The sequence below is a fragment of the Lissotriton vulgaris genome, chromosome 5 (assembly GCF_964263255.1).
Source record: "Lissotriton vulgaris chromosome 5, aLisVul1.2, whole genome shotgun sequence".
Taxonomy (NCBI): Eukaryota; Metazoa; Chordata; class Amphibia; order Caudata; family Salamandridae; genus Lissotriton; species Lissotriton vulgaris.
In genome coordinates, this window is record NC_141693.1 from 1208329359 (window position 1) to 1208347169 (window position 17811).

At 41.8% G+C, this 17811-nt stretch overlaps 1 protein-coding gene across 1 annotated transcript in view; it reads left to right on the plus strand.

Annotated features, from left to right (window-relative positions):
• The window catches only part of LOC147712287 (uncharacterized), a 215507-nt gene that overhangs the window by 163218 nt on the left and 34478 nt on the right, over window positions 1–17811 (plus strand). Inside the window, exon 8 of the mRNA XM_086923018.1 lies at window positions 12154–12261. Coding sequence (XP_086779144.1) covers window positions 12154–12261 — 108 coding nt within the window. The remainder of the gene's footprint in view (window positions 1–12153; window positions 12262–17811) is intronic.

Here is a 17811-nt window from a genome sequence, read left to right on the forward strand (position 1 = left end):
ACAGTGGGGAGCTGGAGGAATTACCTTGTAGGTTTTGTGACACCGGAATCTATTCAATTAGTGCCATCTGTACCTCTGCATTTGTTTGCTGTGAGGCAAGTAAAAGAAAGCATACCTTCAATTAGTTGTATTGCACTGATCAGAAGGTTAGTCAGGTAGAAATACCCAATTGTGGCGAGGAGTGAAAATTGTGGCTTTTTTAAAAAACGGAATTTTAACTGAAAGCTTCAAAGAAAGTTTAGTCAAATTACCACAGTGTGGCGGGGAGTAGGCATAATTAGGCAAGGATGCACTCTGTTATCTCCGCTTGGAGCCCATTACATTTGCGAACCTATGTGAGGAAAGGGCGAGAGAATCAGTACAGTAGATGCATTAGCGGTCCCTGTGAATAGCCTGAGAGACGTGCTATTTTACCTGCAATCTTCAGGGCAGGGGTCTCCGTCCTCCGGCGTCTAGGGATAGCGCCGAGTGATAAGGTGCGCAGGTCCGGGCAAATAACTGGTCCGCTGCGGGGAAAAATGGCAGGGGTTTAGGCTTCCTGGTAATTTCTTGGCGTCTTGCAAGTTAAACGGAAGGCCATGGCGAGCTTACCGGTGGAGAGAGCAATTCTCTAGAGACGCCGGGCACTGGGGCTGTTCACAATGGAGAGCTTCAGTGTGCTTACGAAGTCGGCACTGATTATTGGGTGGTGACGGAGTCAGGTGACAGGAGAGAGTGCGCTGTGATTGGGTAGACGCGAGTCACGTGACGGGGGGAGCCAAAAGCCTTGGAGGCTTCAATGTTCGCGGAGGCGGACATTTTGGGCTGGGTCAAATGTGCCCATTGAGCTATATTTAATAAAGAAGCATTATTTTTAAACAATGATTCGAAACTAGACGGCGAGGTGACAGTGGGTGAATAAATTAAATTAAATGTTGAAATAGTGCCGAAAAAGTGCTCAAAACGTGAATAGCATTTTTTGTGAACAATAGTTTCTAAAAACTTTAGGGTTACATCTCATGTTAACAAATCATAGATAAAAATTGTATTTTACATAGATTACACAGTAAATTGTCTTTTCTGAGTAGCGAGGGTCAGGCCAAAGTCCAGAGATTGAAGGTGGAAAACCAGCTTACAGTAGGGTTGTCCAGATCCTCATTTCTGTTTAACCCTGTGTGAATGGTATCAATTGAATGATTGTCTTAAGTTCTTCTCGGTTGAGGAGTTGAGCCAAGTTGCCCCCTCTTTGTGAGAGTTTCACTGTTTTCAACACTGTCCACTTGATATCATTTCTGTGTAGTGTTCAACGAGCTCGTTGAACACTACACAGAAATAAAACACACTGTGGATGATATCAAGTGGACAGTGTTGAAAACAGTGAAACTCCCACAAAGAGGGGGCAACTTGGCTCAACTCTCTCAACCGAGAAGAACTTAAGACAATCATTCAATTTGATACCATTCACACAGGGTTAAACAGAAATGAGGACTGGACAACCCTACTGTAAGCTGGTTTTCCACCTTCAATCTCTGGACTTTGGCCCTGAACCCTCGCTACTCAGAAAAGACAATTTACTGTGTAATCTATGTAAAATACAATTTTTATCTATGATTTGTTAACATGAGATGTAACCCTAAGTTTTTAGAAACTATTGTTCACAAAAATGCTATTCACGTTTTGAGCACTTTTTCGGCACTATTTCAACATTTAATTTAATTTATTCACCCACTGTCACCTCGCCGTCTAGTTTCGAATCATTGTTTAAAATTAATGCTTCTTTATTAATATAGCTCAATGGGCACATTTGACCCAGCCCAAAATGTCCGCCTCCGCGAACATTGAAGCCTCCAAGGCTTTTGGCTCCCCCCGTCACGTGACTCGCGTCTACCCAATCACAGCGCACTCTCTCCTGTCACCTGACTCCGTCACCACCAATAATCAGTGCTGACTTGTAAGCACACTGAAGCTCTCCATTGTGAACAGCCCCAGTGCCCGGCGTCTCTAGAGAATTGTTCTCTCCACCGGTAAGCTCGCCATGGCCTTCCGTTTAACTTGCAAGACGCCAAGAAATTACAGGAAGCCTAAACCCCTGCCATTTCCCCGCAGCGGACCAGTTATTTGCCCGGCCGCGCACCTTATCACTCGGCGCTATCCCTTGACGCCGGAGGACGGAGACCCCTGCCCTGAAGATTGCAGGTAAAATAGCACGTCTCTCAGCATTCACAGGGACCGCTAATGCATCTACTGTACTGATTCTCTCGCCCTTTCCTCACATAGGTTCGCAAATGTAATGGGCTCCAAGCGGAGATAACAGAGTGCATCCTTGCCTAATTATGCCTACTCCCCGCCACACTGTGGTAATTTGACTAAACTTTCTTTGAAGCTTTCAGTTAAAATTCCGTTTTTTAAAAAGCCACACATTTTCACTCCTCGCCACACTTGGGTATTTCTACCTGACTAAACCTTCTGATCAGTGCAATACAACTAATTGAAGGTATGCTTTCTTTACTTGCCTCACAGCAAACAAATGCAGAGGTACAGATGGCACTAATTGAATAGATTCCGGTGTCACAAAACCTACAAGGTAATTCCTCCAGCTCCCCACTGTGGCAATGGCATAAAATATAACAGCGAGCACCCAGTAATACTATGTAACGTTTTATTGTAGATTGCGGATTTTACCTTTAATCCAAACTGGCGCCCCTACAGAAGTCCACCCCGACCATAATTGGAAGAACGATTCAGTCACTAAGGTACCTAGGCTCATTTAACAATTAGTCCCCCTTGCCCCTGCAATTTACACTCTGGCACTAACACTATCTGTTGTCAACAGACGGAGTAAAACGTGCGCCCTCAAACAAGAACTTCCATTATTGAAGCTAACCTTACTCAGCTATCAACTTGGTAGGTTCCCCTAATTTATAAACACCATAGGCCCCTATCACTTGCCTCCAATATTGGAATCTTTCACTAAACACAAGCCTCACTTGTTCACGGCTTACCTACATTCTCCCATTCACCGCGACTCACCACCCAATGAGTACCCATCACCAACCCTCCACCAGAATATGGATGACCAATCACAGAAGTTGCATGGATTTCAGAAGTTGCGCATGAATGTTCACGCCTCACGGCACCACTGCGTTTCCGAATGCAAAGTCTGTTGTTACAATGTGAGCGCTGACTATACATTGACTATTTATATCTTTATTTCTCTCTCTTTCCTCTTCCTCTCAAAAACAGGTGTTATAAATAATTGTGTTCAGGCAAAATCAATTTTCTTGTCCTGATGATGATCCCGTGATACTTGAGCTGGGGATCGAAACGTCGACCTTAGAGTAATTCATACATGTACTTTTATGATACTATTTGGTGTGTGAATGACTCCAGGATACACTGCTAAATGTATATCTGATACCAGTGACCTGCTAGCTCACCTTGTTTGCCTGATAACTTCCCTCACTTACCTTTACCTTTACCCCTTTGTCTTCTTCTCACTGCTTGGCACAGGACTGTGCCCCAGTATAACCCTCACTTCTTGGGTTATTTGTTGTATCTCTTTGATTACAAACTTATTGAATAATAAATATTCCTTGGCCGGCCGGTCAAGGAATCATAAACTATATAGAATTCCATTGTGATCTATATATATCAGTATCCCTTATTCTTGTATTCCCATTGAAGTACCCTTCACCTGTTGGTAATACTTTTGGTCAAAGGAGAAAAAGTTTCTCGTTAAGCAGATCTCCAACAATTGGAGGATGAAAACAGAAGGTACCCGGTGTCGTCTGGGCCCAGTTTCAAGAATGTCCCGTATGACTAGGAGGGCTGCAGTCTGGGGGATGTTCGTGTCTAAAATGATGTCGCTCCCTCGTTTTCTGTACGCCCTTCAGAACATGCTGGATATTGTTCCGGCTAGTTACTTTCGTTTGGTGGAGGATTTACAGAGGAAGTTATTATGGGATGGCAGACCGCGTATTGCGCTAGCTAAATTAATGCTCACATGGTATGATGGGGGCAATGCTCTCCCTGATATTAAGAGATATTATTGGGCGTCGCAGTTGGCAGCCATTAATCACGGTATGTATGGCCCTGTGTCGAATCCCGGTTTCGCCATGGATAGGTGGTTACTACCTGGTGGTAATTATTATAGAGCGCTGTATTCTAAATCGGTGATGAAGGCTTTGACGGGGCCGACCAGGACAGCTGTGCGGGTCTGGCGTGATGCTACCAGTTCATTAGGGTGGAAGGATCGATTAACTTTGGCTATCCCACTTTTCGGTTCTGACAAGTTAGGCAAACTGTGGAACACTAAAGGGTTCGACAAGTGGGATCTTATTGGTATCTCCAAGGTCGGAGACATATGGGTGAAGGGACAGGTGAAATCATTTGCGGCCTTGCAGACCGAGTTTGAATTGAGAGGGATGGAATACTTTCGTTATGCTCAGATTAGACATGCACTGACTTCCGTTTTCCCGGAGGGGGAAGAGATTCCGGAATCTACTCCATTAGAGGATCGCATCTTGGATGGCCATATGTATGATAGCACGAAATCCCTAGTTTACAAGAAATTGATCAATCATAGGGCAGACCTTTTATTGCAGCTGCGTGATCAGTGGACCCGTGACGGCCTTGAGCTTGATGACGAAGACTGGCAGTCGGCGATCTCCTCTCCGAAGGAGGTCGCGATTCTAGCGCGATTGAGATTGGTTCAACTAAAAATATTGCATAGGGTATACATCACGGGTCCCCGGTTGGTCCGGATGGGGCTATCTGAGGAGGGTCTGTGTCGAAGGGGTTGCGGTCAACTGGGGACGTTCCTCCATATCATCTGGGAATGTCGGGAAGTGTTTGACTATTGGAGTAGAGTCCACACAGTAATGCAGGAGGTCACAGGTGTGGCTCTCTTGCCGGAGGCCAGACGCTGTTTAATATTTGTCTGGGAGCCTACTGATCATAATGTGGCACAAACCCAGTGGGTGTCTCTAGGAGCCATGATTGCCAAACGAAACATTGCGCAGTTGTGGGGGTCCCAGAAGCCTCCTACACTTGACGTGTGGGTAAAAAACATGGACTGGTGTATGTTTCGAGAGAAAATAGTGTACTTGGCTCGGAGGCGCCCCCGGAAATGGAGCAAGATTAGGGGCCCTTGGAATAGATATAGAGGGGATATATGTGTACCACCAGTTACCGCGGTCCTTGATGTTCCACTTTCCCCCTGACCCCTTATTTTTATTGATCACTCTTGCTGTTCTTCTGTGTCCTCTCCTCCCCCCTCCCCATCAATATATTGTTAATTGTAACATTTGAAGATATGATGCTCGACCCTCGTAAAGTCTTTGCATTCCTATGTTCTGTATATGCCTTGCTTGTTTTTTCAATAAAGAGAAACAAAAAAAAAAACATACCAATATCCTTTGATATAATTTGGTCTCCAACGAAACTAGCTTATCAAAGGAATTCTGCTACGGCGCACTGGTCGGAGGGGTCTATATCAACTAGACATGACTTATGTTGACATCTTAACCCTACTTTTGCACTAACCCTAAAAGCTCATTGGACACAATAGGACTAGAGTTTGTGCGCTAAGTTCTTCATGGTCATAGGAGACTTCAATTTCCATCTTGAGAACTTCACCGACCCCGATAATATAAGACTGCATCAAATATTTAATGGGGGGGACCTCAAGCAGCTTGTGGTAGACCCCACTCATTCCGCTGGGCATACATTGGATGGAATTTTCTCTAATAACCCTAATCTTGTATATTTGGAAGCACTACCACTCACCTGGACTGACCATGCGGCGATCCTATATGAATTTAAACAGGCTAAGCGTCTTCAATATAAGTCTTTCCCGAAGGCCATAACAACCACAGGGGACTGGAAAAACATTAATAGCCTAGAACTAGGAAGTCTTCTGAAGGCTTCAGCATATCCACCACCTTCTAATGTAGAGGAAGCTAAGGCCCCCTACACAGAATGGGTTGATTCCGCCTGCAGGAAATTAGTGCCATGCAAATGTTCCATTCCCAAGCGGGCATCGCCATCTGCCCCTTGGTATTCAGAAAACTTAAAAGCACAAAAACTTGACTAAGCAGCTAGAGCGAGCCTGGAGGAGAAGGTACAATAACATTGATAAAGAGGCTTATAAAGTAAGTCTTACAAACTACAAAAAACTGCTCATTGAAACCAAAAATACATACTTTGGGGAATAGATTGGGAAAGCCAGATCCTTATCCAAAGATCTGATTAAAACTATCTCCACACTCACGACCTCCTCTAGCCCCAAGACTGACAGTAGTCCTGAATAATGTGAGACTTTGGCCGCCTTTTTTCTGCAAAAGCTGGAAATCATCTTTTCCTCCTTTACTCCTCAGCCTACTGTCGCCAATAAACCCTTAGCGACAGGGTTGCTCAAGGATAACCGGGCCATCCCCACACTAGACCCTTTTACATCGCTGGATTCCCAAGGGGTTACCAAATTACTGTTAAAAATTCGATCCTGTTCCCCTCTAGACCCTTGTCCAGCCTTTGTACTTAAACAGGTCCCAGAAATCATTGGAGATACTCTCACCCCTTTGTTCAGTTCCAGTTTTAACTAAGGGCATTTTCCTGGACCTTGGAAAGCAACATCGATCCTTCCTTTATTAAAAAAATCCAATTTGGATCCAAAAGACTGTAACAACTATAGACCCATCTCACGTCTCCTAAAATGATTGAGAAGGACATGAATGGCCAACTCAGTAGGTTTCTTCAAACCAACTCTCTGCTGGACTCTACAGAGTTTGGCTTTCAAGCGGAACACAGCACAGAGCTGGCACTGATTAATTCCACGGAGGAGATTAGAGAGGCCTTGGACCAGGGAGGTGCCGCTCAACTCATCATGCTGGACCTCTCAGCCGCCTTCGATATGGTCCATCATGAAGTTCTGATGGACCGTCTATCTGAGGTTGGGGTCCAAGGCAAGGCCTGGGATCTTTTAAGATCCTTTCTTACCGGTAGGACACAACTGTAGACCTAAGTGGGTACAGATCTAGGCCCTTCTCTCTCCCCTGTGGAGTGCCGCAGGGGTCATCTGTTAGCCCCACATTATTCAATGTGTGTGTGTAACCACTGGTAGCCTTGATCAGATCCTTTGGGTTCTAGTTGACTACATATGAAGACGACACGCATATTGTGTTGTCCTTCAGAATGGTACAGAGGTAGCGACTGGATCAAAATGCCATGACTGCAAGCAGACGATTGCGGAGTGGATGGCTTTAAAGTCCCTGTGGAGAAGGCTAAGAATTTGGGGGTGATCCTGGATTTGAAACTCTCCTTAGGTGACCAAATTAGCAAGGTTGTCTCATCAAGTTTCCACATCATTCGAATACTGAGGAAAATCAAATTCCTCCTTCCAGCAGACAGCCTGAAGATAGCAGTCACAGCGCTTGTCCTCTCATGTCTGAATTACTGCAATAGTCTCTACATGAACATCCCAAAAAAACTACTGAGTAGACTCCAGATCGTACAGAATGCGGCAGCTAGGCGGCTAACAGGTACACCCAGGAATGTCTCTGTGAGGCTGGAACTTAGAAATCTGCACTGGCTTCCGGTCAAACAACTGGCACAATGCAAGGCTCCGTATAAAGTTTTTAAAGCCCTTAGGGGTGTTGGACCCGACTGTCTTAAAAATAGGATACAATGGTTTGTTTCTGGAAGAACCTTGCATTCCTCACCAGCTAAACAAGTGACTATTCCTCGCTTTAAAAAGGCTAACTGGGGTGGCAGTAGCTTTCATTACTGTGCTACAAAGGCTTGGAAAAACTTGCCTTTCCATCTTAGAAATTCAAAAGAGCTCTTTCCTTTCAGTAAGGAATTGAAAACATGGCTCTTTGGATCACTGATAAAATATCGAATTCAAAAATATAGAATACCTAAAATATCGATGACAAAATATTGAATGCAAAAATATCGAAGTCCTATCTACAAACAGGTAAGTACAGAAATATTGAATCAAAAATATAGTTAAAAAATATATAGTTAGTCAAAATATCGATTTTTTTAAAATGTCTTAAAAGTAATTTAAAATTAACAAAATAATAAATATAATTATCTAAAACATACTTAAAAATACTTAAATAACCTTAAAATGAATAATTAATTTAAGTAAAAAAAATAAACATACAATTTTATTTTTTAACACACATATATATGTTAACATATTATTAATAAAAAATATACAATATTTTTACCGAAGAATAGCGGGAGGGTTACATTTACTATTACCACTCCAGTGAGTGCAACAGTAGGGTAACCGTTGGATAGCGGGAGGGTAAAAATTACTATTCCCACTCCAGAGAGTGCAACAGTAGGGAAATCGTTGGATAGCAGGAGGGTAAAAATTACTATTCCCACTCCAGAGAGTGCATCAGTAGGGAAAGCGTTGGATAGCGTAGGGGTAAAAATTACTAATCCCACTCGGGAGAGTGCAACAGTAGGGAAAGCATTGGATAGCATAGGGGTAACAATTACTATTCCCACTCCAGAGAGTGCAACAGTAGGGAAAGCGTTGGATAGCATAGGGGTAAAAATTACTATTCCCACTCCAGAGAGTGCTACAGTAGGGAAAGTAAAGATTTAATATATTAATAAAAAATAATTAAATATTAATACCAAGGAAACATTAATTAAAATAAATTACCTATTTAATATTATGTAAAAATGAATCAATTAAAAATATAAATAAATATTAGTTGTTAAAATTAATTACCAATTAATACAAATGAATTACCAATTAAAAATTAATCAATTACCAATTAATAATTAATTAACAATTAATTCAAAATGAATACCAATAAATAAATTAACATATTTAATTCATTACAATTAAATTACTTCCCACCCTATTCCCCTATAAACCCACAACCCGCTACGGAAACTTAATTAATACAATTAACATAATTATCAATGAATCAATTAATAAACATTGATTACCAATTAAAAATTAATTAATTACCAATTAATAATTATCGGTCCTGTATTGGAAAGAGGTTCTCCTTGGGGGTGGCATGCTCTTTGCGGCCTTCGTGGACTTAAGGTCCGCATTTGATCTTGTTCCAAGGATCAAGTTGTGGGAAGTTTTATTGGGGATGGGCATGCCCAAAGAGCTGGTGGCTCTTCTTATTAACACGCACGCATGCTAAAGTTCGATGGGGCAAACCTGGGGAGGTGACTGATAGGTTTGTGGTCTCTAAAGGGGTTAGACAAGGGTGTGTGTTAGCGCCTACCCTGTTTTCCTTGTTCATCAACGGGGTTACAAATTACTTTTCTAACCATCTGACTGATGCACCCTCCTTGCCGGTAAGAAAGTCCCCCTGCTCATGTTCGCGGACGATACGCTCTTAATTTCTAAGACAAGACAGGGGTTACAGCTTGCTCTGTCTCGCTTTGAGCTTTTCTGCCGTGAACATGAGCTGGAAGTGAACGTAGGGAAGACTAAATTTATGGTCCTTCGTGGTCCAAGATCTGTCAAAGCAAGGGTTAAAATGGGTGGGGTTATTTTCGACCAGACAGCTGTTTTTACTTATTTGGGAGTTACTTTCGGGGAAAATTTAAGTTGGAAACCCCAGACAGACCTCCTCACCCTTAAGCACGCCCAACTTGGTGGAGCTCTGTTGAAGTAACATAGAAACTCTTTAACTAAACCATTGGCTCCCCTGATCAAAATCTATGGTTCTAAAATTCTTTCAGCCATCATGTTCGTAGCGGAACTGTTGGGCTTTAGTGACATGTCCCAACTTAAGGTTGCACAGAATATATTCCTTAGGTCAGCAATAGGGTTACCTCAATCAACACCTTGTATTCCCCTATTATATGACCTTGGTTGTCACCCCGTTGAGGATATGGTACGGTATCGACCACTGGCGTTTTGTTGGCGTCTGTGGACGACATCGGAACTGTCCATGTATGCAGAGGCCCTCCTGGAAGTAAAATATTTACGGGGCTCATCCAGGATTCCATGGTTATCCGAAATAAAAGCCTCTCTGATTGATATGGGGATGGGGTCCTTATGAGCCGATCCTGTTACTGCCGTTTTCCCCTCAAAGAAGCTTTTTAAGGAAATCTATTGGAGTAGGATTAAGGAAAAGAGATTAGCAACTGTTCTGGGTAGTTCTATGACAGCATTATTCCTTGTTATCAAGGATGCTCCCATTTATGAAGAATATTGGAACATCATAAGAAAGCCATTAGATCGCAAACTGTATCACCAGTTAAGAGCAGGCTCTCTTCCGCTTCGATGGTTAAAGAGCTCCTGAAATCTATCTGGCATTGATAAATGTCCCTTTTGTGTGGAGGAGGTAGAAACTGTTGACCATTTCCTCTTTTGCTGTCCAATGTATACACAACCTAGACGAGTATGGCTAAGGCCCGTATGCCATTTACTGGGAACCAGATCCGCACAGGCCGCTAGTAGAATCTTGAAATCTGACACTTCAAAATATATTGTTATAGGTGTAACTAAATTTGTCAGTTGGGCCTGGTTAATTCAGATCCGGAACTTGAGTCCTTAATATATTAGTGTATATGATGTAGTTGGTGACTTTTAGCAAGATTGACTATTTTACATGAATTCTGTATTTTTTTTTTAGATGGTTTATTGAATATATCAGTCGCGAGTCTTTGTATAAACTGTATACACATTTAATAACTTTTTACTGCTGGTTTTTAGCATGTATTGTATTTATTTATGGATTTTATTGATTATATTATTACTTTTTACTTATGGATTGTGCTGTGTATGTATAGTATGTCTTTTATGACGTAAATCGAAATAAAGATCTTTTTGACTGACTGACTAACTGAATACCAATAAATAAATTAACATATTTAATAATTACAATTAAATTACTTCCCACCCTATTCCCCTATAAACCCACAACCCGCTACGGAAAATAAATTAATACAACATAATTATCAATTAATCAATTATTAAAAATTAATTACAAATTAAAAATTAATTACCAAATAAAAATTTATTACAAAATAAAAATAATTAACAATTCAAAATAAAATTTAATTAATTACAATTAAATTACTTCCCACCCTTTTCCCCTATAAACCCACAACCCGCTACAGAATTAAACTACGCACAAATTAAATAACATAAAAAAACGTTAAAAAAGTTGATATTATTAAAAATTCGATATATTTTAATACCTATATTATATACTTAAATATTTTGACTTTCTATATTTTAAAAATCGATATTACATTACTTAACTTCAATTCGATATTTTTAACCACTATATTCTGTCCATTCGATATTTTGTCCATTCTATATTTTGACTTCGATATTATGTCTATTCTATATTTTTGATTCGCTATTATGACAGTTTAACGGCTCTTTATATTAACAGTTTTTTTTATAGTTTTCTTCCAAATAGGCAGTGAGCAGCGCCAGTACACCCCAGGGTAACAGAGTGCTTTATAAGTCTAAGTAACATTAACATTGACAAGTAACATGGGCTTGTGAAATGTTTGTGTTTTTTATTTCTTTGTAATGCTCTTCCATCATAGTTGACCTAGTGATATAGATTAGGATCAGCCAACATGCATCTCACCTCTATGGTGCACAGGCTTGGGCCTTTTTCAAGGCTAAGAAACAACAAAATAATACTAGGACTTGGAGCACAAATCCATGAGCTTGTCTGCGTAACAGAACAAAATCAAGTTGCAAGTCAGATTTCTTATCTTAAGGTGTCAAAACGGGAAGGAGACGTGATCACTGCAGTCGTATAACCCAAATTTTACTTTGAAACTAAAATTCGCAACCCCGAGTTACTACTAACGAATATCTTACTCGCTAGTTTAAAAAATGCCCTTTAATATACAAGGCAGAGAAATCACATTCCTCACTTCCTATTGACAAAGAAAATGGATTCTAACCCGAGTGCAATATTCTACATTGTATGAATGTTCCTTTTTTCCTCACTCACCTGTATACATGACTCGGCTGACTTATAAACAGTAATTAGCTAGCCCTCCCCTTGGCTCATGCTAGTGCTATGAAGGACCCTTTCCTATAGTTCTCATTGCCAATTGTCTTTATCGTCACAATGTTTTTCACCAAAATTATTCTTTGTTGAATAATATCTGGTTGCACATTTTGTGTCATATGTTTTGTTATTATAGTACGCACAGGATATGAGATTGTTTCATTCAGCATAAAGGATGAGGAAGATATGTGCTTTATGGACCGTCATGATAGCAGGAGGAAAAAAAGGACTGGAGGCCTATTGGGTGAGTTAACTGTTGCTCGGCTTGTTAGAACAAGAAGTGTGGGAAGTTACACAACTCTAACCAGTCCTCTGCAAATAATATATTATATGTTCGTTCTAACATTGGTTGTGAGCATAAAGGTGATAGATGATGGCAAGAACAACTGGTCAGGATACAAAAAAAGAAATTCAAGAATAAAACTGAAGACAATGCATATGAACATTTAGTCACAGTCAGTTGCTTTTGGGAACATGTTTTTTTGTCTATTCCTTTCCGAAAGGCAAGTAGGTGGATATCTATAGATCTAATTTAAAGTTCTGTTTAGTAAATGAGCATAATTTATTTATTTATTTATTGTAGAGTTTTGTATAGCGCCAGCCAGACCCGAAGGTATACGGAGCGCTTTACAACATGGGTTAAAGCAACATATTAAGGCGTTCGTAAACACATTGATTCAAAGCGTAATTGGAAGACCTGTGTGTTGAATAACATTACAGGAATGGAAGACACAGAAAGTCACAATAAAGAGCACATGCAAGGAAGGGAAGAGTTATAAGTCTTGGTGAGGCAGTGGTTATGTCCTGCAAAGTGCAGGCTTATGCTTTTCGGTAGCGACTATCAATTTGGGAGAGACTGGTTAAGGAAATGGTCTTTGATTTGTCTTATGAATTGTAAAAAGGAGGGGGCAGTACTGATATGAACTGGGATGGAGTTCCAGAATTTAGGGGCATTTCCAGAGAAGGATCGTGAAACTGTTTTTTGTTTGCGGGTTTTCTGCGGGATGAGGAGTAGAGTTTTGGAGCTTCTGCGGCTTCTTGTCTGACCGGCCTTCTTGAGTTGGCGGCCAGGTAGGCTGGTTTCCTTGTATGAAGGGCTTTGTGTGTGAGGCAGGCGGTTCTGAAATTGGCACGCATTTCAATTGGGAGCCATTTTAGCTCTCTGAGTGCGGGCGAGATGTGATCAAACTTCTTCACTCCATTGACCATTCTGGCTGGTGCGTTGAGCGTAGATGTGAGGGGAGCTAGGTGGGATTTTGTTGTACCTGTGAGGGAAGCATTCCCGTAGTCATTGACAGCACCAGGAACTGAGTGGCTTGTTTGAGGTCGTTAGGCAGGATGAAGGGTTTAATTTTGTTAAGAAGCCTCAGGTTAAGGAAGGCACTCTTGGCGGTGTTCTTAATGTGTTTGGTCATGTCAAGTTTGGGGTGAAGGGTGATTCCGAGTGATTTGGCAGAATACACCAGGGTGAGATTGTCGTTTAGGGCGTCAATTGATTTTAGCCATTCTGTGATTTGGAGGTTCTCCTCTTTTTTAGAGATGAGGATTTCCGTTTTGTCTTTATTGAGTTTCAGGTGGTTTCGTGATAGCCAGTGCTGGACTACTCTTAGAGTGTCATTGAGTCTGTGAATATCATCAATGAAGTAAGTTTCAAGGTAGATCTGGGTGTCGTCCACGTAGAAGTGGAAGGGGATGTTCGGCTTTTTTAGTATGGTGGTGAGGGGTTTCGTGTAGATGGTGAACAGTTGAGGTGATAGAACTGATCCTGGGGGGGACGCCTATGCTGATGGGGTGGAAGTCTGATGAAACGTTTCTAATCTTTATTCTGTGACTGCAGTTCTGGAGAAAGGAGGAGAACCACTTTAAAACAACCTCTTCTACCCCTACCGTCTCGTGAAGTACCTTGATGAGCAAGTTATGGTCTACCCTCTCGAAGGCAGCCAATAAGTCCAGGTGAATAAGTAGGGAGCATTGGCCTGCATTTAGTGATTTGTTTTATAATGTTCTGTCTAATGACTTTGAAGTTCAAATTTAGGTTTATGTCTTAAATAGATTATTATAGAAAAAAGGCCCTTATTACAATGTTAGAAATGGGATCTCTGGTTGGCCAAGTCTTGCGCCAAAGCCAGGCAGAGACCGCCACTCTATTTTTGTTCTAAGCCGTTCATCCTATGAGTGAGTGCCAGGAGGTTTTCTTCTAGGCAGGTACAAGTGTCTAGTATTTTTTTTTTTAGTTTGTTTCCGGATAGAGAAGCGGGCCCCCCATTTCCAGTGTCAGTTGTTTTAGTAGCCCCTAAAATGTTTCTGGACTTTGGGTCCCTCTTCCAACGGTGCTGGCCCTACCTCCTCGAATTCTTCATGTCTTTTCTCCCCACTCAATACAGGCAGAGTACTTAGAGGTGCAAAACGATTGGAGAGTATTATAGAGGAGTCTACCACCTCCTCACCTTCCTCTACTGTGACACTAGAACCACCCCGCCTATTGAGGGCAGGATTGCCCTGGGGATTAGCCATGAAATAGGTCCTAAGTGAAGGAGCAACTTCGATATCTCCATGGGATAAAGGTGTGGTACATATCTTACTTTTAAGGAATGTTTGTGATACCCCAGAAGATAAGTGGAGGAGTCAGAAGAAGAAGGAGACAATCTTAGTCTTGTAAGTCTAATTGGGTCTACACCAAGTTGAAGATAGGGGTCCTGCTTTGACCCGAGCTTGCCCTTGCTAGATGTAATATGGGTGGCGACCCTGAGCAGGCCCAGGCTATAGAGAATATCTCCCCCGAATACGCTATACTGTACACGATGAAGCTCCACCAATGCCCCAGCAGCTCAATGGAACGTGGTCACCGGATTTTCAAACATCAAGCTGGAAGAGACCACCACTCTAGTCAGGGCTTGGAAGTTACACGCCAAACATAACCCCTGCTCACCCCCTTGGTAGTTTGGCTCGAGCAGTCAGGCTTATCCCGGAGGCAATGTGTAAAGCATTTGCGCACGCACACAGCAACAACATCCCAGGCACACTACAAAAGTAACTCCACACAAGGTTATATGAAAATAGCATTTGTATTCTCTTAACACATTAGAGTAGTAAACACATAACATACACTGTGCCAACTGGCACTGGGCAATATTTACAAGGAAATTATTTTACACCTGACAGGGCCACATGGACCACTCTCAGGACCATCAGAAAGTGAACTTGGTAAAAGTAAAATCAGATCATAAACGTACAACCAGTAATCACTGGTAATCACTGTACTCAACCTGTAACATAAACTACATTATGCACAGTCACATCAGGTGCGAATTACATTCTGCGCCAACCTCACCAGCATAAACACATTATGCAATCTCCTCAATAGTCTAAACACATTAGACCCTACTTCCTAAGTATAACTCGCATTAGGGGTGTACCCCACACAGTGAAACATAATCTCACTTGCATAATCACATGAAATGTAAAAGCAACCTCATAAAATCAGAAGACTTGCTAGAGTTAGTGTATCACTTCTTCAAATCATCAGTATCCTAAGGTGGGAAGAGTTTGAGGTGGGCGGTGGAGTTTTTTTGGTGTATGTGTGTTTTGAGGGTAAGCAGGGGTGTTGGTGTCTATATTTCAACCTGGGTGGGGTTATGTACCCCATGCCATAAGCACAAAACTGAAAATGAATGACATTACACTTTATGTTTTCTCTTGATACAAAGTTCCCATGACTTTGACACTTTCCTTATGCGTTTTAAAGTAAGGTTTTAATTCATATTTACTATTTTCAAGATTATTAGGAAGGGGCAGGGTGAGAAATGAAATGTCTCACAGATCTTGGATAGTGGGCAGCACTATACCTCAAGCTAGAGGTCTCACAGGCTCAGAGAGGAGACCTATCATTTAGATTGCGCAGACCTTACTGAAGGCACCACCTGGGTTATCCCTTAGGTTACACCACTCTTATAGGCTCAGGTCTCAAAAATTATTCCTGCTGATTATGTCAACATAAGCGATTTCATTGTCAATAATGAAATACTGGCATATTTTTTGCCTGATGGTCACAGAAGTATCATGATATCCCAATATGTCCTTCTTTTCTTTCCTTCCCCACTGTTCCAGGGAGGGTCACCATTAGAGTCTGCCAGTGAGAAATAAGGCAATGTAGAAGCCTTCAACTCGCAGGCTCTTTCATATAACCCACAGGACCTCAAATGTAGAACAAGTGGCTGACCTCTCAATTGACTAGCCACAGGCATGTGCTGTGTACTCACCAAGGAACTCACTAGACAACCCAAGCTCAGATCCTGAGGGAACCACTGCAAGGCCCATCTGTTTACCTTCATTGACTCCACACTAAATAAACTGGAATGTGGAAGTCTACAAACGCAGAGCACTCAGGCCCTTTTTACAAGTTGGCTGAAATGTTATTTGGGACACTGAAGACCTGGCAGTATTCCCTCACCAAATACAGCTATTCAGAGTTTTCTCCCTGGAAGGAGAATAACTGTACAGACCCAGGAATACTCGGTCTTTTGACATGCTTTTTTCTCCATTCCAGAGAGAAAGCCACTCACATTTTCTGCCTTCTGTGAGCAGGTGAATGGTGTCAGTGTGAGAGACGCAGGTTCAGCGGGCGTAGGAATCCTGGGTTTCAGGGCAGGTTTCTGACTGCCCAGGTAGGAGCATTTTGTGCATGGGTCGGGTGTGAGCCGGGCTTTGCTGCTGCCTGCAGTAGCTAAGTACAGTTGTTGTAAATAGCTCTTTTGTGTTCAGTCTGTTTTCACTGTTTCCTACGTGGAACTTTAGTATGTTCCTAATGTTATGATTCCAACTAAGAATTCCTGCTTGGACAGTTGGTGGCTGGCCAGATGGTGATCTGCTGTTATACTCTGTGCTGCGAATAAACTTGTGCTTAACAAGTCTCTACCTGCATGAATCCTCATTTATTGTTTACTACAACAGTCCAGTGTCCCGTTCTGGGAATTATCTAGCCGGGAGTGTATAGACCTGATAATTCGGATCCCTCAGACACTTGTACTGGAATTTAGCGTAGTTAACCCCTGCGTTATCGCTCCATATGAAACTGGGCCTCTAGTAGGCCTCAGTCCTGCAAATGTGTTATCTGTTTACCTAAATATACAGTCTATTTCAGTTCACATCCTATATGTGGCATATCCTCCAAGTATAAGTGATCTCAAAGCCTTTATTTTCTTATCGGAGATAGCTCACTAAAGTTTAGTCACACAAAGAATGTTTACATTTAGTTACGTCGCTGCTGAAGCTATCAACAAGGTGAACTAATTGGCCCACAGGTTTTTTTTCAGAGATTATTATTCTGTTTTAAAATTGCACTTCTTTTTAGCTGTGCTTGCAAAAATCCTTTGTAATTTTTTTTTTCAAAGGGCGCTTTCAGTGCTTTCCCATTATTTACCTTTACATACCATTAGTTGGCTCCCATGTTGCTCTTGTTTTCTTCCATCTTATTGGACAGTGCCTCCTTCTCGCCTCCTGCTTCCTCCCCGGGCTGCATTTGTGTCCATGCCGTGGGTCTTAAGCCAAGTACTGTCTGTGCCTGGTGCCTGCTGATGTACTTTTTTTTATTTTGAACTATTTTAAACTGTAACTCTTCATCAGAGTGCATAGTTTTGGAGGCTTTCACTACCACCCCTCCCATATAATGACAGTTCTAAACAACAGACCGGACATCCCAGACCGGTAGGTACATAATTCACGAAGAGGCTGATACCATTGTAAATGCATTTACATTATGTAAACACCCAGTTTCTCTTAAACAGACGAACGCAGA